This window comes from Archocentrus centrarchus, chromosome 17 (assembly GCF_007364275.1).
Source record: "Archocentrus centrarchus isolate MPI-CPG fArcCen1 chromosome 17, fArcCen1, whole genome shotgun sequence".
NCBI classification, from domain to species: domain Eukaryota; kingdom Metazoa; phylum Chordata; class Actinopteri; order Cichliformes; family Cichlidae; genus Archocentrus; species Archocentrus centrarchus.
Window position 1 is genome coordinate 19,255,293 of NC_044362.1, and position 22,998 is coordinate 19,278,290.

Here is a 22,998-nt window from a genome sequence, read left to right on the forward strand (position 1 = left end):
GGTATCGTCCCAAACTTTTTTTTTCTTCATATTCAAACATACTACAACAAGTCAAGTGTGAGAGGAAAAGCACATTTGCACCATTTTGAATAACCTTGTCTGAAGAGTCGTATTAACATTGAAAGGGCATAACTACTGAATGGTTGCCATTTCTTTTATTTTTTTTTTTTTCTTTGTTTTTGTTTTTTTTTTTGTTTTACTTTTTACACTAGTGGTACAGCAAAATATATTTTTTTCAGCTGTTACTTTGACAACAGTTAAATGTGCAATAGAGAAAATATAAGGCCTGAGTCTGAATTAGTGGTTTCTTAACTTTACAGTCCTGACTGTGTAGTGGAGCCACACTAGTTCTAGTTCTGCACTTGACTAAAAAGACCCTGGTTCTTCAAAGTCCCCCAGGAATACATCAGGAGTTTCATAGTACTTAGAGTATTTATTTTTATTTTTTTTAATCCCTTATTCTTCGATTTTTCTTTCAGTACAACAGAAATGCCAGATTTATCTCGGCCTATGTGTCATTCTCTGCTCCTCTTTAGTCCAACAGCAGAGCCTTCACAGTCCACATTTGTCTGGCCTCAGATGGATGTGTTTTGTGTGTTAATGAGATCTGTGTGCAAAAGTCATGTATTCATTCATTCCTTTTCCCACCCAACAACTTTTCACTTCCTGTCCTAACAGAAAGAGCGTGTGAAGCGCGGAGCCAGGCTAGCCGGCTCTCTCGGATGCACCCATCTGTTAAAACCTGTGCAAACAAGCGTCACCCACTCAGAGGCTGGTGATGAGCTGCATTTGTCCGTCGGTGGGCGTCTCTCCCTCCTGCGCACAGTCTTCATTGTTGGGTGGGATGATGCACCCTTCGCTGGTGCCCCGGTTTATGTGGTAGTAGGACAGCGGCTGCGGTGCATCGCCGAGCTCAGGCATGCTTTTGTGATACACGTCCTCACTCTCACTTTGAGGTGAGGGGGAGAGCTCCTCCTCCTCTTCCTCCTCCGGAGGGTATGGCGAAGCCGAAGGCGAGGGGGAGTCTCTCAAGTTTGGCATGCTGGTATAAAGGGAGTCTCTATTGTTGCTGGGTGAATGGGAGCCCATGTCCTCCTCTGTGGTAACAGTCTCAGAGCCATGGCCGCTCTGGCCCTCCAGGCACCTGGGGGCCTTCTGGGAGCTGTACAGCAAGGAGTGAGTCCTCTGGGGGAGGAGAGGGGCTTCCAGCACCTCCTTGTGGTGGGGGTGCAGGAGCAGCTCCAGGGTGGCGTGGCCTCCTCTTCCGCTTCCTCTCTGTGGGGATGAGGCCTCGGCGTGATCTGCCACAATGGCGTCATCCTCGCTTCCGCTCCCACCCCCACCCCCTCCTCGGTCCACTGCCACCCTGGTCTGCGGAGGCAAGGCTCTGTCCCTCTCCCGTGGGGCATCACGACCTTTGGGAGCCCCGCGGGGCCTGAGGTTGTTGTGGACAATCTCGGATATGATCAACTTCTCAAAAGCGGCATCGTCCAGGTTGAGGCCCCCCAGGTCACCCGGGGCTCGAACGCCCACGGCCTCATAGTCGTCGTCTCGCAGGGAGTAGCTGTTGTTGAAATTGCCATTGAGGGGGAGGGTGTCCATGGCACTGATGTCCCTGCTGTTGCTCAGAGACTGCTGTCCTGCAAAAAAAGGCAAAACGAGCAGGTGAGACACAATGTTCCAGCTTTTCATAGAACAAGACGATCTCCACTACACCATCCACATGTACTTGATACTGCTCAGGACACTTTACTCTTGTACTCTTTGATCTCTGGATTCATTTTAATTTTAAACAAATATAAAAAAATATCCTTAAAATTCAAAGGAGAACCCAATTAGCTTCCCACCATGTCCATGCTCATTACTGCTGAATATCATTAAAGCCAATCTAAGAGATTATCCTGAACAATATTGAAGAAATGAGAACAAAAGATGGCTTAAAACTTAAAAAAAAAAAAAAAAGGACAGCAACACGTAATTAGGTAGCTCATGACCAGGTAACAAACAAAGCAGCAAGAAAACAGAAGAAAATGAGAATAAAAGAAAGAAAGAAATACAAGCTGATGAGGAAGTGCCGTGACATCAACAACGAATAAAACATTCCAGCCGTTAAAAGAGGGCAAAACAAAAGAGTAATGTCAAACACAGATGGCCAACCACCTCTCTGCACTGAGGCCCCACAAGCACAGCACAAGCCCCAAACACCACAAGAGACAGGCAGGGTGCAATGACTCACTTTGCCACCACTCACATCAAGTGTGTCTGCTCAGGCTACCTGGCCTAAGAACAGCTGATTTGCAAAGAAAGTTAAAAAAAAAAAAAAAAAAAAAAAAAAAAAAGATGCTTTTTTTCAATTGCAGCAGAAACAACAAAATCACTCAAATAGGAAAAGTGGAAGCTCGTAACATCCAGCCTGGATTCAGTTGACCCAACTAGAATTGCGTCCTCGCAGATAATTTAGTGCATATGAGGCTTTGCTTAAATTGCTGTAGATAGAGAAATTATTTGTTTACCAGTCTGAGTGAGCTAAAGGACAAATCAAGGACAACTGAATCCTGGACTCAGCAGGTGAAAGGGTTCAGCAGCAAGCAGTCTTTTTTAAATTAAAAAAGAAGAAGAAAAAGAAGTCAAAGAAAGTACTTCTTGATGCAACCATTTCTTTCTGAAAACCACTATTTTTTTTTGCCTTTTTTGAAGCGTACATCTATCAATTTTGCATGAAACAAATGCGCACATGGACGTACACACAACAGATTACTCCAATTTGTGCGGCCCTATGACTAAGCTCAAGTAAGCAGGATGAAAATTTTTGATTTGATGAGGATTTTATTTACTGAGTAGACTGCAAGGTCTTTAAGTAAATGGCTGACATTTCGTAGGGTGAGGGCTGTGTCGTCACAGGCACACACACACACACACACACACACACACACACACACACACACACACACACACACACACACACAAAAGGGAAACTGTAGTCTTATGTACTTGTCAGAACATGGATGATGGCAACTGAAACAAAAAAGCTCTGAAAACAATATCAAAGATATTCATAAAAACCAGCAAAAGGAGTACAGGGAGCAAAAGGGCAAAAAAAAAAAAAATGTAGTGGTGGCAGAGGAGGGATTATTAGACATTTCTCTCGAAAGGCCCGACTTCTGAATTTGCATTTGTTTATGCTCAGCTGGGTGATTTTGTTGCAGACAGGTATTGTCTACCGGGAGAGGCGGGGGGGAGAGGGGGAAATGATGTGAACAGAATTCAACTGGACACAGCAACAGCTGCACTCTGGGAAGCATTCCAGCAGAGATTCATCCAAGATGTTCTCCTTACCAATTTTACTGCACCGGATGAGCATCTGTGGAGTATTACTGAGTATTAATACACTTTATAGTCAAAGAAAAGCTCATCCTTTTGCAGGAGCTAAACCTAATGACTATAGCAGGCAAAATTTAGAATAAGCTTGTGTTAAACTTGACGTTCTCTCGGCACTTATTTCATACTTGGTTGGTGATCTTCACACCGGGATTTGACATTTGTGTGTTACACTGCTGTCTGCTCTCCTCAAAACTAGTTTCCATATGCTACATCCTTTAATTTTTTTTTTTTTTTTAAGCCCCTCTTTTTTCACTGCTCTTTAAATAAGCGCTATGCTTTCGGTTGTTCCTGTGTTTGAACACAGCTAAGCAAAGAGGTTTGCTGCAGTGGGATAAATTGTTTCTACAGGTAGGTTTAAACTTGCGCTCAAAATGATCAGCTAAAATGATCTGCTAATTAAATATTGCCTCTTTTTTTATTATCTCTCTCCTCTGTTCTGGTGTTAACCTGCAATTATCCAACCATGATTAAGCAGGTAAACATTTTAGAGCAATAAAGCACATGCCATCTGCACACACACACACACACACACACACACACACACACACACACACACACACACACACACACACACACACACACACACACACACAGTTTTGTGTTTGAGCTGCTTGACTGCTGCTGAGTTCCAGAGAAGCAACAAAAAAAAAAAAAAAAAAAAACCTCACAAAATGTCTTTGAGTTTCTGAACAGACATTTTATGGTCCCAACCCTGCTTCATTATCTGTAAGTGTGAAGTGCACTCATTGTGCTGTAAGCCAGTTTGCAGCACAAAACAAGAGCAGCAGCTGCAGCCTGTTAAAGCTATATGTTGCTGCATGTCTGCTCCTTATACACTTTTGCCATAGAGCTTGTTTTTTTTTTAATATTCCCTTTTATCATCAAATGCGTGTGAATATCTGAGAGCTGTGACTCTGCCCGCATTGCGTCATATGCTTCTGCTTTTCCCCCTTTGATTAGGTTTCCTTTGCTTTGCCAGTGAGGAACTAGGTCACCATAAACACTGACATGATTTAAGCTTTGGCTTTTCTTTAAGTTAGCTAAGCAGAATGTAAAGATAACATGTAAACAAATCATTCATAAACACGAGGTAATGGTATAAATGATCCGAAGCACCATGAAAACCTTGTATTAAAGAGAGGGCAATTCTCTTATGATTGCTAAGTAGCCGAGATAAGATAGCATTGACGTCTCTGAGTTTATCTCTCTCTGTGTTTACAAAGGAGAAAATTGCCTAGATAAGAACAAACAAAAATACAGAGAAGGTGTGACTGGAGAAGAACAAAGGGAAATCTTGTGTAATTATTCTCAACATTTTCATTCATGCTGTGTCACAACCACAACCTCAACAGTTTCCATGTTTTTAGTAAATCCAGTAAACAGACTTAATGGAATAGTTCGACACTTTGAGAAATCGTTTCTGGCAAAGGCTTAAATGAGATGACTGCTATCGCTCTCAGTGTCTGTCTCTCAAATACAAAGCTGCAGTCAGGAGAGGGTACGCTTAGAATAGCATGAAGATGGGAAGCAGGGGTAAACAATTAAGATAGCTCAGTTAAAAGACAATAAAATCCGGCTACTGGCACCCCTAAAGCTCTCTGATAGGCATGTGCTATCTGAAATGTTTATTATATATATACAATAATGTTACTGTTTCTAGGCCATAACCAGTAACTGCTTTTCTCCACTCGTTGCCTGGGAACTGGTCAGATCAAAGAAAGAGTCGACAGATGACCTCCCCCTGAAGTGGCAATTTTTTTTTTTTTTATCCTTGTATGGATTAAACAAATGAGATAGAAAGTGTTAATTAGTGTGTTTTTCAAGTGCTGATAGATTGATTTTGTTACTGAAGGAGCTCAGTGTGACATTTCAGCTTACTGATTTGCCACAAAATCTACAACCTGTTGCTTTTACACTTTTGCACAAATTCAACAGACAGAATAAATATGTTAATTAGTAAGTCTTACAACTGCTGGATGATGGATTTTCTTATCATTTTGCAAAGCTAGGCTAGCTATTTTCATCTGTTTATACCATAGACTGTATATAAAATAGCTTGCAGGGTGCAACTCATCTGGTTGCAAAAAGATGTCAGATTGTGTAGCGGCCTAAAGGAAAACACTATCCTGTCATGTCTACTGGGAATTTATGCTTCAGTGCGAAATCTACACCATAATCTTAACCATCAATGTAAGTGCTGTTGGGTCCTTGGAGGACTACAGTACACGTAAGCATGTTTACATTGGTTACATACCCTTTTGCGTAGGCAAATACCTACACAAAAAGACACAAACGCAGTACCATAACACAAGTTGAGGCTGCTGCCCTGTAGTGGTGGCTTGGTTCATTTTATAGACTCAACTCAATTTAATTTTATATACACACAACAAACAGTAGCCTCAAGGCATTTTATATTGTAAGCTAAAGACCGTACAATAATTACAGAGAAAACCCAACAGTCAAAATGACCCCTACGAGCAAGCACTTGGTGACAAAGGGAAGGAAAACCTCCCTTTAAACAGGAAGAACCTCTGGCAGAACCAGGCTCAGGGAGGGGCAGCCATCTGCCGCGACCATGTGCATAAAATCAGCCACATAACAAACACACATACACACACATACATACAAACATAATGTATTTAAGTACTTATTGGAATATTTAACTTATTATTTACTTAAATCACTGAAGTGAACTGAATTTACTTGATCACAGAGTAAAGTCAGTGACCCGGTTCAGCTGAATCACATCAGTCGGCAGTGTTTCCAGTGAGTCTGTTCACTTGATTCAGTCACCCAGTTCAGCTGAATCACCTGAGACAGCAGTGTTTCCAGTGAGTCCGTCAGTCACCCGGTTCAGCTGAACGACCTGGGTGCACAGTGTAAGTCCGCTACTCCACTCTCACTCACTCGCCTTTCGTACTTAACAGCAGCTGCTAGTCAGAGGACTCATATGATCTGAGTTAATGGAGACCTTGGACTTGTGATTCATGACTCAGTAAGAAGAGTTGACTCATTAACCCAGGTGATTTAGGAACTACTGCTTTGTTTTGGAGCCAAAAGTGACCCATTTGGATAAAAAGGTTGACTGGTAAGTTTTCAGCTAATGCTAACTTCATGGGGACGGTGCAGCTGTAGACTCTGAGCACATCAAAAATACTAATTAAGTACCATACAAATAAAATAATAGAATTTCACTTAAGAAAACTGAAGCACATAATTCTTAAAAATACAAACTTGGTCAAAATGTTCAGTGACTCAGTTTAGCAGTAGAAAATATTAAAATTAGTAAGCTTTCCATTTACTAGCTGGCAGATTTTTTAAAAATTTATTTATTTTTTTTCAATGCCAAACTGGCTGTTTCTCTCCATTTTCACTTATTTTTGCTAAGCTAAGCTAAGCTGGCCTTAGGATTATCTGACAAAAATGAGAGTTGTCACAATTCTTTTGTCATTCATTAAAAAAAAAAAAAAAGTGAGCAACTTAAATCAACACCAAAAAAAAAAGCAGATAAATTATATAAGAATAAAGGTGGAGGGTGGACGTGCACCTGGGGAGTGAAAAGCCGGTGGAGAGGGGGTGTTGCACACCACCGTTTCTGCCAGAAGGTTGTTATAAGGGTTAGTGTCGTGGGTTCGGAGGAGAGGGTTAGTTAGGAGGTAGTTGCCAGTCATCCCTGAAATAACAGGAAGAGAGACAGAAAGGGAGAAAAATTAGGAGGGGTGGAAAACAGTTGAAGAAGAGAGCTTGAGTCATTGTATCTCATGGTCTGTGGTTATATGTTGGTTAGCTGTCCACGTGAATAACTGAGCTGATGTTCACTGTCCAGAATCTCACACTGCAAAAGATTTACAGCCTGCAATCCGCCTGCCTTCTATTATGGACAAAGCAGCCATAGAAACATCGGTCAAAGCAAACCATTATCCAAACAGTCATCTGATGTAACTGACAAACAATATTACCGCGACAAGTGTTGACCAAAAAGCACAGCTACACAATCAGCTGCTGTGTTTATATGGAACTAATTCATCTAAACAAACTCATTCAGTTGAGACACAAGACAAAACACGTCTAAGTGGCCCGCCAAGAACAAGACAGCAACCCCATCATCCTCAGCATGCTTGTGTAAATCTTTAGGAATGCAATAACCATCCTGTAAAAAAAAAAAAAAAAAATCCAAACTAATTGAGAATTAGAGCCAAATCTGTGCTGGCACTGTCTGCAGCCTGAGCTTCATGATGCTGGGATCAGTCCCAAAACCTGCTCTGACCTCAGCCTGACTTTGCTCATCTCCCTCCTCTGCTTTCATGCTGACAATCACCCCAGGATGAAGATGATTTAGAGGGCTGCTGCGCAGTCAGTCTCTCCACTCAGGGTCGTTATTTGAACTCAAGTCCTCATCTATAACTTTTTATGCCAGACTAAATATCACACCTCGTTTCTGTCACTACTCCCCCCCCCCCCCCCCCCCTTTCAGAGGATCCCGGAAAGCAGGAACATAGTGGAAAATGCTGTGAACTTAAGATACACAAGTAACATTTAATGCTCTTTTTTGATTGCCTGACACTAAGAGAAATGCAGCATTAAATCGGGTCTTATCTTACTCTTTTCTGAGCTGCCACAGAGCCATGTGGGCTGCATCCATTGAAGTGTTTATTGTGAATTCAGAGCTTCATCACAAAGAGAATTGCGTATGTGCCTCGTCTGGCGGTGGTGAAGGAGAGATGGCTGCTTACCCTGGTTGAGTGTGGAGGTGCTGTTTATGTCTCCTGAGATGAAGGAGGACTCTGACTGCTTCCTCACAGTGTCGTTCCACATCCGCCTGATGCGGCTCTAGGTTGAGAAAAAAGCAGCCACTGATCAGGACTCAACACGGTGCAACTTTTATTGTAGGCTTTTTTGCCCCAAAGGGTTGAGTGGCTATGTGAGTTTGTGATTCAAACTTGCACTTGTATACAGAATTCAGCTCATTCACTGCTTGATGACATGTTTGTGCTCAGGTACAACAAAGCCCTTCAAGTGCTATTGATCCAACCAAAAATGGATACGCTGAGAGTCTTACAGTTTGTAATTTGAGAGATCAGCCCTGAGCAGTTTTTTTTTTTCTTAAAGATGCTAAGAGCTCACAAAGACAAGAAGGAAGATATTAGCACATGGGTCTGCCTACAGCCATGGTAACACACGTGAAAAAGTGTTGTATGTAAATGTCTCTCAACAATTTAACTTCCAACTTCCAAGTTCATCCTTTGATCACTAACATTTAATATTATACAACCTGACAATCTTCAAACTACACTTTAGCTACAATGTGAAGGCTGAAATGGGACAAAGCACTCAGAGACAATTCTATTTCAGTGTCCAACCTCTGCAGAGAAGCGTGGCTTTACAGTAAAAATGTATTATTAAATATATATTTATTATTAAATATATTTTCAAATCAAAAGACAGTGTGTTACTTTGTGCCTCAGCTTCTCAGTACTGTTGGAAGCACTCAGCCTGAAGGCCATTTGTAGCGAAGAACGTTAGTCTTGAAAAACAGCTAACAAGTCTATGTGTGTGTGAGAAAACAGGGCTAAATATTTTGTTTTATTTGGACCTTTTTATTGGGTTTAATGGCAAATTAAAGAATACTACAAGACTTGTCCTTCAAAAGTATAAAAAGGTAGAGAAGGTACTTTATGAAAAGCCCATAAAGCGTTCAGTAATTAATGACTTAAGCACACTCTATGGTACAGTCCATTTAAAGTTATGGTTTTCTAAATCCCAAACCCGATAAGGCAGATTCTCATGCCTGTACCTGAGTAGCAGATGAATAGCGGGCCGTGGATCGAGACGTGGCTGTCTTGGCTGAGCTGTGGGAACCCTCAGACGGCAGCGCCCCGCAGCACTGGGACTGACGGAAACATTTGCTGTACTCTTTGCGTACCTGAAGAGGAATAAAAGATCAGGACACACTGAGCATACAGACACAGACAGCCCCCTCTCTCATGAGAGATGCAAATCCCAAATCTTTATCAAATGCCATCCAGCTGACAGCAGTTTAAATGTCATATGTGTAAGGGCAGGAATAACAAACAGTGTGTGGCATATTGCAATATTGTAGCAAGAAAGCACTTTGACATGAGTTTTGCTAAGAATGAATGTATAAAATACCAATGGAAAATTGGAAATGCTGCTATAGGGAAATATAAATATCCACACCTGGAATCTACCTTAGATTTGGTGACAAGCAAATATTAGTAGTATATTAGTATATTAGTAGGGGGGAAAATTTACTGCTTGTTTTCTCTATTAAAAAAAATACAAGTATAAATTGCAATTAAGACGAGTATTGTTCTGTCTCACCAGCAGTCTGAAATTAAATGTCACAGAAGAAAAAGAAGGGCAAAAAATGCAGACATATGAAAACCTGGAACAAGCTGTTCATATTTGTGCTTAAAAAAAAAAACAAAAAAAAAAAACAACTGTCCCAATAGTTACTAGTAACTGGTTAATTTTCTCCCAATCAACTAATCAGCTACTTTTTTGTCTATGAAATGAGATACAACTCAAATGATAGCTGTCACAGTATTGGATGCTAACAACGAAATTAAAAATTTACTATCAGCGGCCCCCTTGCCACAGCGGGTAGCTCTGCATGTTTGATTTGGCACATTTTTACACCAGATGCCCTTTCTGACGCAACCCCAAAGGGGATTTGTGTCTCTGGCTGGAAATGTGTAAACCACTACACTATGGAGCTACAAAAGGCAGAGATGCCAGGGACTGAACCCAGGGCCTTGTACAGGCTCTACCCCTAAGCTACATGCCCATATGGTTATTAAGGATGCAATTATTGTGGCTAAACAAATTGACGATGGCATAAATATGGAGGATTTAAAAGACTTAACAATGTCTGTCAAATGTATTCCATAACTGAAAAAGAATATTTAACTTAAGGATACATGCTGCATGTCAAATAAAGAAAGAGACATTTATAATGCAGTGAAAAAGGTTCTGCCCCTTCCTAATTTCTTATTTTTTTGTCACACTTTGTTTCAGATCATCAAACAATTATACAAAGACAACACGAGTAAATACAAAATGCAGTCTTAAAATGATAAAAAAAAAGCTATCCAAACCTTCCTGGCCCTATGACAAAAAGTAATTCTTGTCAGTCCACAAACTTTTTTGTCTTGGGGATCATCAGAATGGTTTTTGGCACATTTGAGACGAGACTTTTTGTCCTTTTTGGCCAGCAGTGGTTTTCCAGCCACTCCTCAGAAGGTTCACCGCTGTTCCAAGTTTTCTCCATTTGTGGATAATAGCTCTCACTGTGGTTCACTGGAGTCCCAAAGCCATAGAAATGGCTTTAGAACCCTTTCCAGATTGATCAATGTCAGTGACTTTGTTTCTCAGCTGTTCTCGAGTTTTTTTGGATTGCGGCATGATGTGTTGCTTTTTTGAGAGCTCTTAAACGACCTCACTTTGTCAGACAGGTTCAATTTAAGTGATTTCTTGATTCAACAGGTCAGGCAGTGAGAGGTGGGGGGGGGCTTCACCTAGAGCCAAGTAGGTTAGAACAGCTTTTTTCCCATAATAAATGAAATAATTTAAAAGCTGCATTGTACTTATTCAGATTATCTTTGGCTAGTACTACTTTTTTTTTTTTTTGATGAGCTGAACATTTAAAGATGACAAATACACAAAAAACTAAGAAATCAGGAAGGGGACAGAAGTGGACAAAAAAAAATGTTCAGTTTTAAGAAGCCTTACTGCTAACTGAGTTTATAGCATGATATCTGAGACAGAGAGGGACAAATCTTACTTTTTTCTGGAGTAGGCAGTGAAAGATGAAGATGAACATCCCTTGCAGAGTGTTGAAGATGGTAAAAAGGTAAGCCATTACAATGGAGGACTCATTGAGAAAGAACAAGCCAAAGGACCATGTTAGCCCCAAAAGACAAAGTAGCGCAAATGCTCCTAACACCCACGACCTGCAAAAGAAAGGAAAGAGCAACATTAAAAGAGGAAAATCACCCTGCATCTTGCATCTTTGTTGTATTCACAGTTTCTCTACTCCTGGATGACACCTTCTTCAAACAACAAAAAAACCCTCAGAACCTTTTTTTTTTTTTGTTTTTGTTTTTAGACAATTTGCACCAGTGGTGGCAAAGTGTAAAAATGCTGATACAAGTTTTGCATTCACTGTCTGACAGTTAGGAAATTTCCTTGGTCTTCCTCAGAATTGTTGTCTAACAAGACTGCAAACACAGCAGGTTTTTTCCTTGGTGGCTTCTAGGAAAGAGGAAAGAAGATAACTCGACAGTCAGTTTCAGTGATGGCGGCTGGTCGTTACTGACACACAAGAGAGAAGTAAGCAATCCCCAGAGAGATACCATAAGCCTGGAAATAAATGGGACAACAGCATGTCGGTGGGAGAAGAACCACAGAGAACTATGTTGAGAATGACGCCTAATTTTACTTGCTGTCTAGTGCAGGGAATATATAACCACACCAAATGCTGCTAATTATTTCTTTGTTTAACGAGTTCCCAAATTTGACTCAGAAAACAAATTCATAACAGATTCAAGGTAGGACACTTAATGACTGCTGAGTACTTATAATGTGAGAAATCCAGCATGCATAAATGTGGGATTTCAACAAAAGTCAGTTCCGTTCAATAACTTTTTTTGGGTTTGGACCAAAATCAGAGTGAATGCTTTAAAATCAGACACCCACGTAACATATGTTGGCCTGCCCCCAAACATATTGTTGAGCAATAATCCATGCACAGAAATGGTCAGGGACTTTTTTTTCCCCTCAACCAAATGCGGCACACAAGGAAACGAAAACACGAAGGGTCCCTTTTGTGTGTGTGTGTGTGTGTGTGTGTGTGTGTGTGTGTGTGTATGTTTTAAAACTTGAAATCTGCAAAGCATGCGGCTGAATCTGTCTTTTAGGGAAGCCTATAAACTATGCCAGCGCATGAGCAAAAAGATACAAAGGTCAGAATTGCAGTTATGAAGAAATAAAAAAAAAAAAAAAAAAAAAAAAAAAAAAAAGCAATATACCCCAGAGTAGTGCAAATACAGAAATCATAAAATGAACTAAAAAGGCACCACCTACGGACTGAAATAAAATCTAAAGGGAAAATTACTGGTGTGGTCGGGTTTAAGAGAAGAGAAAATCAAATAAACGTGCAGGTCAGATGTGGCTTTTGAAATTTCAGGAGGTAGGCAAAAGCAGTAATGGCGCATATTATTTTTCTTCCCACTTTTCCTCTCAGCAAACATGCGCACACACGGGCACACACACACAGTCTCACAGTGGCCACAGCTCAGCCTCCTGATCTGCTAGAGTGACACCCCCCCCCCCCCTCACCTTATACCCCCCAGCCTGGATGAGTCCGGTTTCATGGAGGTGGAATGCTTCACCATCTTGTACATGGTCACCACCAGGAAGATGACATTGACCTGTCAAAACAGATGCACATAAGGGTTAACAGACTGCCTTTAGGTAGTCATCTGATTCCTGTTGCTACTACCTATGAGCGCACCAAGTACTCAGATCCTTTGCTTCCTTACAAGTATTACAGCCAACGCTGACCTTGTGTTTGCTTTTTTTACTTCATACATGTGAATATAAGTATTGAAATTAAAAAAATATTCAAGGCAGAAAACAGCCACCAACATTTTACATTTTCAAACAGAATATTTTTAAACCAATTCTGTTGTTGGCTCCGTGGCATGTCAACACAAACACACCTTTGCCGAGAGGAAGATGAAAATTTAATTCCTCTGTGGAGATCACAAAGTACGTTGACTTTCAAAGAGAAAAACAACTGTGAGAGGTTATCGCCTCGGTCTACTTCGCACAGCTTCGGTATTCGGCATCGGGCTACATTTCTTCTGCATGTTTGTAATTACAGCTGATTCCAAACACAGAGTATAAATCCACAAAATAAAGGATGTATATCTGATGAAACAGATCTAATGTAGCGCAGACAAGAGCTCCAGAAAAAAAAGAATCTAGAGGGGAAAGTACGGAGCTGAATGTCATGTTTTAAAAACAAGCTTCATCGCGGCCAGGAAAAAAAAACTTTTAAGTGATTCAAGCCATACATTCAGAAAGGTTTCGATGCTTTCAGGATGTCTCTCTCTCTCTAAGCACCGCAAAGGCCCTGTGGCCACAAAGGGAAAGGGAGGAGATGCGCTTCAATTTGGCACAATACCATATTCAACCTTTGAAATGTACTTTGGTTAATATTCAATGAAAAACAAAAATGGATCCGGATTCTTAAGATATTAAAGACTTCAACCCCTATACCTGCTCGAATGTACATGAAGGGTAATAAAAGGCATGAGTTGGCATAAAAAGAAACACTAATGACGGAGCTGTAGTGTTCTCCAGTTTAACAAATATTTCAGAAAGACCCCTGTCATTGTCCAGTATAAATGCATCCTGAAACACAGAAGGCAACAAAAGGAGGGTCCTTAAATGGAAACAGAAAGGCTGTGAGTGGAACGCAGATGGAAACCAACAACAGCAGGGAGAAAGATGGAAGAAAAAGGAGTGGCTAAAAAGACAGAAAGAGGCTTTTAGATCACAGCTTAGAGTAATGCCGTGTTTTGTCTCCCAGCCACAGGGGCCGATTTACGTCTGCATGAGTCGAGAGGCTGGAGATGCATTTAACACAGCTGTAAGTGGTGACACAGATACGATGAGACAGACAGACGGACAGACTGTGAGGAAGGGAGTTAAAGGAGGCACTCTGCAGAAAGATGAGGCAAACTGCATATGGACTCCCCCCCCTCATGCTCGGTCTCTAAGGGTATGCCATCTAAAATTTTCGTCTCTCACTTCTCTGCCAAATAAAGCGCGTACAACGAGGGCTGCCTACTCGAGGTTTTGCATGTATTTACAGCCTATGGATTGATTTAGATGTGTGTTCTCACATGTGCCTATATGGATAAGCACTCGGGGTTTGTTTAGGTCATGCTGAATGCATGCATGCGCACACATTTTGTGTGTGTGTCTGTGTGCACAATGAACACCCAGCTCCATGCATGAAATATTAAAAGGTGAAGATGGAGATGTCCGTGCGTTAGGATTGGCTGGGGATGTGTCATAATCCTCAGCAGGGCTATGAGCTGTGGTAATAGTTGTCTGGCCCACCCACTCATTACTTCTATGTTCACCCCCCGCCACCATCACCCCTGTTTTCCCACTGAGCAAATGACCTTCATGCCTGAAACGATTTCTCCTCCTGATTGCAGCAGGGGAGTATTCTCTAGATGTACAGCAAGGACCAAACAGCTTCAAGTTGTTGCCGCTCACCAATTCTGATTTCAGAGGATTTCATAGCTGAGTGGACACTGATGTCCTCGTGTCAGCTATAATGGGACCACTTTCCTTTCATGCAAATTGATCTGAGAAAGCAGAGCTAAGAGGCTGCTAGTGCAGAGAGAGAAAAAAAAATCTATAAACTATTCTCTGAGCTTTTCTTTCAAAGAACAAAAAGTTATCACACGTGTGCACAAATTTACAACTTACCACAATTATGAAGGTTACAGGTCCGATGAAGCTCCAGATGAAATGGTTATCAACCCTTAACCAGCATCTACAGGGTGCAAAAGGCAGTGTTCAGTTCATTAAATCATCTCTTTGTGAAAACAAAGTTGCTACTCATTGATCGGAGCCCAGTAGAGCTGGCTGCATGATAGGCCACAGTAACAGAATAGAAACTCCTTTGACCGCAAGGAAGAAAATCCGACCTTAAGGGAGTGCTGGCCCTGTGCCATGAGAAGCTGCAGTGTAAAAGTCAGTGGTTATTGGACCCATGACTTCACAGTCTGCAAATGTCTACAAATGTGGGATGACTGTGTGTATGTAAGAACAGTAAACATTGTAATGTAGACAGTTTAAGAATGAATTGCACCTCGGCCTGTGTTTATCACCAGGAAACAGAATGGAAAATAGAGTTTGAAAAAAGGCAGTTTACTTAAATTCCATAAATTAGAGAGGACTGCCGTCTTACAAATCATAAAGCTTGCTGCTTGGATGAAGACCAGCAGAGAAGTGCATAAACTTTTAACTGACATGGGCAGCAATTATCCACATCCACAAGACGAAAAACCCAGTGAGCGAGTGCAGCTAGCCAGCACATTCATTAATGCAGCTGCTTTGCTCACAGCCTCTTCTTTTAGCAATGACAGGCTGTAAATTTGCCAGGGGCCAGAGGTGGACTACTCTTTGTGATATTACTATCATTAGCACATACAGTACATGCTGTGTGGGTGTGTCTCAGCAGAGAGCAGGAAGGACTAAAGCTTGTGATATTTATCCCTAAAAGAAGAGTCTCTGCAAAGATGCTACACTTACGCCCGCTGAGTGCCGTAGCTTCTGTAGTCAATGGCCGCTGAGATGCCCACCACCACAGCTGGGATAAGGTATCCAGACATGTAGTAATACTTCCTGCGTGAAAACTCGCTCTCAAACACCTCGACCAGCATGAGGTACAGCTGCACGCCCTCCAAACACATCCAGGCGAAAGCAGCCAGGAAACAGAAGTGGAGAACTCCAGCAATGATCGAGCAGACCAGCTGATGGGAAAATACAAGCAGAAGTTACACAAAGAGGTAAGAGGACACTAAATGAACCCAGGTTACTAAACTGGGCCCCTTTGATGAACAGGCGCCCTCCCTGCTGCTTTGGAATGGTTCATTCATGTTGGTCAGGTCTGAGTGGAATTCAGAGTTGCATAATGCCAATCAAAATAATCATAATAAACGTTCTAGCCACCCATTTTCTTCTGCTTATCCAGTTCAGGGGGGCTGGAGCCTATCCCAGCTGCCATAGGAAGAGGGGCAGGGTACACACTCTGGACAGGTCACCAGCCTGTCGAAGGGCCACCACAGAAAGACAGACAGACTATTCGCGCTTACATTCACACCTATGGGCAACTTAGAATCCCCATTTAACCTAACCCCGCTAATTGCATGTCTTTGGACTGTGGGAGGAAGCCGGAGTACCTGGTGAGAGCCCATGCAGACACAAGGAAAACATGCACACAGAAAGGTCCCAAACAAACCCAGGACCTTCCTGCTGTGAGGCAGTGCTAACCACTGCACCACAGTGCTGCTCCAAAATAATCATAATAAACGGTGATCATAGTATATGAAGAGAAAAAAATAACAGAAAAGTTCAATTTCTAAACTACAAAACAACACATCTGACCTGTCCGACCTTACCCTGCTGAACCTGTAGAACCCCCTGATGGTGACCTTATCTTGTACTTTTACAAGTACTTTCCTCATACCCTCCATGTTTTTATCATTATTTTTCCATACTGTTCTGTACTGGAAATAAAGGTTAAAACAATAAATAAATAAAAGGATTTTTTTTTGTTCGTTTTTTAGTAGCTTAATAGCCAAATGCTTTCATTGGGATTCAGGGGAAACCAAATCAGAGCTAAAAGAATAGCGATTATTGGACCTTCATTTATGAGATGGACAGAAATATGACAATGCCAACGTCAAGCTATTAAATGTTTTGAGATGCACATTTCTGTCAATGTATGTTTGAAATGAAGACACACATTCAGGCAGTAAAGATGCATGTCTGCTAAACTATTTATATGTAAAATAATATATGTCAATTATGAAATAATTATCCAACAACAAATCACATTCTAATATTGGTGAAACTAATGTTTGGAAGTATTTTTATGCTTCTTTAATCCTAAGAGTTCAAACACCCATTTCTCACACTCATTTTTCAGAATTTGAAAATATGTATCATCCTTCCATAAATATTAGTGCCGCCACAGATCTCAAAGTATCGACAGAGGTTTCTCGCATAATGTCATGCGCACATTGTTCAAGAATTGTCCGCCACATGATGTGATCCAACCACCGGGGAAAATGTGTGGTTGGTGACTGGCTGCCGGCTGTCGCTAGCGAGTGCTGCACCAAAAACCTCTTTGTGATAGCAGATTGCAGCAAACTTGTCTGCCGGCAGCTACTGACACCAACTACTAGTTAGCGAGTGGTCGTGAAACCCGAAATGGAGAACTTTGACTTCAAAGTAAAAGTTGTGCCTTATCACTGCAGCTTAAACTTTAAAAGATTCAACTTTTACTTTGAAAGCAAAGGCCTCCGTTTCTGGGTTGTGTCACACTTTCAGTTTCACTACCACTCAGATAGAAAGAACTTGTCTTTGTAGACAAGTTGGCATGTTCTATGCAAGCTATGGGCCACCGGGGCAATATGCTAGAGACCAGAGCAATTGCTAATCAGTCAGGGAATCCAAATTTTTTGCTAGCAACTAGTGGTTGTCAGATGGCCATGGACCAACATACTGGCATGTGTGATTGGGGCCTTATTCACCCTAAATTGTCACCATGACTGTCACGTGGCGGGCAAGTTAACGTCACATGGTTAGCAGTCACATGTCAGCAAAACCTTGGTAAATATGAGAAATTTGATTAGAATAGTTGATTCGAAAAAATGTTGCAGCTGTAAAAGGAGCATTTTTGCTTTTAATATCTGCATTAAATTTTACTACAGGCAGAATCATAATAGAAATATGATATTTTAATCTAATGTGGGTTTTTTTTTTTTTTTTTGGTTAGCCACTTCAAAGGAAAACTGAAGGGAAAATTCAAGTGCACAAAAGGTTAATTACGGCAGATGAGACTATTAATCAGGAGTGTGAAATTAAATCCTTCTGCAGTGTCAGTTCTATGGTACCTTTGGTTCTGTCATGTTGATGCCCACAAGAAAGAGAAGCTCGCCGATGAACAGGTTGAGGCAAAGGTTTTTGTGGATGGTGTTGCGGTCGCTCTGCAGGCCTCTGAAGAAGCAGAAGGTGAAGAGGCTGATGGCCAGGCAGACAAGAGACACAGCAATACCCATCCTGGTGATGACAGTAAGGAGAACCTCATGCACGCTCCCATCCCTCTGCAGAGAAACAGATAAACCATTGATTGACTTTAAACTTTGCACTTACCATTATAATGGGCAGTGTCTGAGCACATAATGAGTGAAGCTGCGCTGCCCTTAATATAACACAAATGCATGCTGTATGTTGTCACTGAACAGGAATTTCTGGAGTCTTTAGTCCTCCCTTATTACTGAGAAAGTCACCTTGCTGATATTTATGATTACAGCCATCAAAAGTTTCAATATTCATATGACAAGTTAGCTGATTAAAACTACACAACTATCCTTTAATCTCATCAGAGCCTTCACTAGAAAGCGTTGCAGAAAGTGAGATCAACAGAAAAATGCCACAAAAGGAGTGTGAACATGTGGCATCCGCATTCTCGCTTTGTGGTTGAATCACACTGTGTTTCAGAAGGTCCAAAACTGAGCGTATTTCAAGATGGGCACCTGGCAAAAGTGAAAATAGCAGACATAACCATAAAAAAATATCACTCAAGGACATGGTGGCCTCAAAGTGAGCCAATTCCTCCTGTGATATTTGTAATTTTATTGAGGGCAAGAGTTACAGTTGAGGTGATGTGTAGGGAATTGGTGGGGCTAAGCCTAGCCTCAGGGCTCTGGTTTCAAACTGTGGTGAAGGTTGAGGTTAAGACAGATGACAGGCACAGAGTTCATGAGTTGGGACGTATTATTAAACAAACCACAAACTTATCCTCTACATTTATTACTGGCTAGGTCCTCGCTGCACATGCTATTTATCATGTAATTGGATTGTAATTGCATTTCGCAACCAAATGGCTCTAACACCACTTCAAGAGAGGTGGAGGCGCAAGTTAAAGCTCAAGTTATCCCGTTTCCCATGATTCTCTGAGACATATGTACAGAGGTATATTAGACACGGATCACAGGTAGAACATAATTACTTCTGATAATGGTATGGCACTTCTTGGCACAAACTCACACTTTTAAAGTGACAGCACACTGCCTTTTCTCCACTTCTCCCTTCCTCACTGCCCTTACCTTCTCCTCAGCTATAATCTAATTATCTCCACTGAAATGCCATTCTTGTGCCTGCTGCGTGTGCACAAATCTTTAAGTGAGACGGAAGAACGAGTAATTGAGAGAGAAAAATAAGCTTGAGCAAACCACAAGGCGAAGGCCACTTACCACATTTCCCCGATGAGCCATGAGGATGGCAAAGTTGGTCAAGTGACTGCACGAGCAAGTGGTGTGGCTCTTGTTGGTTTCCAGCAGTTTGCAACCCTGAGTGGACCAGTATCCCATCATACTCCTCTCTGAATAATTCCAGAAGGAACAGTTGGGATTGTAATAATGCTCTTTCTGCAAAACACAAAAGCAGAGAGAGAAAATAATTAAACATTTATGAATAGGCACCGTCAACGCACGTCAGTCATGTGTTTATTTGTCCTTTTTAATAATCATATCTTTGAGAAAAAATAAATAAATGGTGGTGATGGCACACAAGCATAATATGGATTTTTCTTCTCTTTACTATAATACCAGTGCACAATGTACTGATTTCTCCTTTACTGTAAAAGGTATCGCAGTCTATCTTTTTCTTGACAGTCTGGCTCTATGGTGTGGTCAGGCTAAATCTCAGAGGGAGGCTTACATCCAGGTGCTCCAATGTGAAGATCACGGGGTCTGCCACAAACACACGGCTCGACTCCTTTGTAATAGAGGCTGACAGGATGTGGGAGTTGACAGTGAGAGAGAGGTTGTGTTTGTTCAGGTCTCCCATTCCCCGCAATGTGGCATTTTCTGTGCTGAGGAATTGACCCAGGTGCTTGTAGAGTACGAATACTAGCTTGGCCACACCTGTGACAAACAACAAGATGCACAGCATCAGATATACAGCGAATTAACAGATATCAATTTAAAAGAGACAACCACACAGTAATAAATCACTCATGTTGTATAAATATCCCAAAAATGACTGGGCTCACGGCATTGTGTATGAAAATATATAGATTGTCAAAACTGTGCCTCTGCCAATGAACACATAGGATGTTGAGCCAGTCAGACAGATGAGGTGCACACAGTTTGTCAGACTGCCGTGTGTGTGTTTTACTATTTTATTGCAAACTTTATGAAATTATGTGATACTGCTGCGTTGCTCCAGCAACATCATAATTAATGTTTCTCCAGGTCCATTGTTACCTCTAACCTACCATGTCACTGTTGATGCCATAGTTTTGTGACCCAGGGAAAAGATAAGAGATTAAAAGCCAGGTGCACACGGGAGACATTTGCCTTTAGGGCTTCTAAACCAAAACCATGATCTTTATCTAAATCAGGTAGTTTTGTTGCTTCAACCATCACTTGACCCAGCTGTCATAGTTAATTATAGGCCAATCTCCAACCTTCCTTTAATCTAAAAAAAAAAAAATTCTAGAGAGAGTAGTTGTAAAACAGCCAACTGATCATCTGCAGAGAAATGGTTCATTTGAAGCTCTGGATTCAGGATTTATCACAGTACAGAAACAGCATTAGTGAAGGTTACAAATAATCTTCTTAGGGCCTCTGACAGTGGACCCATATCTGCGCTTGTCCTGCTAGACCTAGAATAGAATAGAATAGAATGCCTTTATTGTCATTATACAGGATGTACAATGAGATTGGAGGGCCACTCCTGTTCAGTGCCATGTGCAGTGTTTGATACTGTTGACCATAATATTTTATTACAGAGATTAGAGCATGCTGTAAGTATTAAAGGCACTGTGCTACAGCGGTTTGAATCATATTTATTTAATAGACTCCATTTTCTTCATGTAAATGGGGAGTCTTTTTCACACACGAAGGTTAATTATGGAGTTCCACAGGGTTCTGTGCTAGGATCCATTCAATTTACATTATACATGCTTACCTTAGGCAGTATTATTAGAGGGTAAAGCATACATTTTCATTGCAGATGATAGCCAGCTTTATCTATCCATGAAGCCAGATGACACACATGAATTACTGGTAGTTAAACTGCAGGAATGTCTTTAAGACATAAAGGCCTGGATGACCTCTAACTTTTATTATTATTATTATTGTGCTCGGCCCCACAAATCTTAGAAACAAGTTGTCTAACCAGATACTCTGGATGGCATTACTATCATCTCCAGTAACACTGAAAGGAATCTTGGAGTCATTTTTGACCAGGATATGTCCTTCAATGCAGATATAATATGTTGGACTGCTTTTTTGTATTTGTACAATATTGCTAAAATTAGAAACATCCTGCCTCAGAGAGATGCTGAAAAGCTAATTCATGCATTCATTAATTCTGTTACTTCTGGACTATTATAATTCATTATTATCAGGTTAAAGCTCCCTGAAAAGCCTTCAGTTGATCCAAAATACTGCAGCTAGAGTACTGACAGGGACTAGAAAGAGAGAACATATTTATCCCATATTGGCTTCTCTTCATTGACTCCCTGTTAAATCCAGAATCTAATTTAAAATCCTTCTCCTCTCATACAGTGTCTTGAATAATCAGGTACCATCTAATCTTAAAGATCTCGTAGTACCATATCACCCAATAGAGCACATCGCTCTCAGATTGCAGGCCTACTTGTAGTTCCTAGGGTATTTAAAAGTAGAACAGGAGGCAGTGCCTTCAGCTTTCATGCCCGTCTTCTGTGGAACCAGCCACCAGTTTGGATTTGGGAGAAAGACACACTCTACTTTTAAGATTAGGCTTTAAAAATGCTGGTTTTTGATCAAGCTTATAGTTAGGGCTGGATCAGGTGACCCTGAACCCTCCCTTAGTTACGCTGCAATAAGCTAAGGCTGCTGGGAGCTACTCGTGATGCACTGAGTCTTTCTTCTTCACTCACTTCTTTTCACTCTCTATGTGTTTATACACCACTCTAAATCAAATAATTATTATTAATCTCTGGCTGTCTTCTAGTGTGGGTCTTTTGTCCTGTTTCCCTCCCCTCACAAGTAATCACAAATCACTTCCATAATATACAAAATCTCTGCCTCTCTATCTGTGTTTGTTTCTTTGTTCACAAATTCCTCCTAGACTCCTCATCAAGTACATCTTAGGGTCCTGAAGGTTCTTATCTATATCAGATATTATATCATGTTACCTAGCAACCACCTATTAATGGGCAAAGAATGGCCTGTTTTTAACCTTTATGCACCAACAACACCTTATGAAACCATCCATTAGTTTTAATTTCATGACAACAATGTCTCATTTACAGCCACAAAAGTTGAATTATACATGCCTAGCAACCAGCTAAAATGACCTATTTTGGGGAGGCTTTTTAGCCTTTATTGTGACAGGACAGTAGAGATAAGACAGGGAAGCTAGTAGAAAGACATGCAGCAAATTGCTTTGGGGAAGATCTGAACCCAGGCCTCTGCATCTGCCTTACAGCATATGGGTCAGCCGCTCAACCCATTAAGCTAAACTGGCACCCCCAAAAGGCCCATTTTTAGCATAAAATCTATTTTTTCTTTTTTCAACTTTTCTCAGTGTGATTAAGAATATCTGTTTGCCAACAGTACAAACAGGTCAAGCAATACTGTAGCACAGGCATGTACTAGCACAGATAAACACATGAAACATAAACACTGGTTATTTTTGTTTCCCCTTGTATTGCTTTTTAGCATTGCTGGTTTTATACTAAGCTAAGCTAATAACATCTTGACTATATTACCCCATATAGTGCAC

General features: G+C 41.1%; 1 protein-coding gene across 1 annotated transcript in view; it reads right to left on the bottom strand.

Moving 5' to 3' along the window:
- Positions 1–158: 158 nt before the first annotated feature.
- The window catches only part of adgrl2b.1 (adhesion G protein-coupled receptor L2b, tandem duplicate 1), a 91,553-nt gene continuing 68,713 nt past the window's right edge, over positions 159–22,998 (bottom strand). Inside the window, 11 exon segments of the mRNA XM_030751568.1 lie at positions 159–1,640; positions 6,929–7,054; positions 8,115–8,211; positions 9,176–9,304; positions 11,186–11,354; positions 12,742–12,833; positions 14,914–14,980; positions 15,742–15,962; positions 18,111–18,320; positions 19,473–19,646; positions 19,939–20,144. Of these exon segments, the coding sequence (XP_030607428.1) occupies positions 766–1,640; positions 6,929–7,054; positions 8,115–8,211; positions 9,176–9,304; positions 11,186–11,354; positions 12,742–12,833; positions 14,914–14,980; positions 15,742–15,962; positions 18,111–18,320; positions 19,473–19,646; positions 19,939–20,144 (2,366 nt within the window). The 3' untranslated portion in view covers positions 159–765.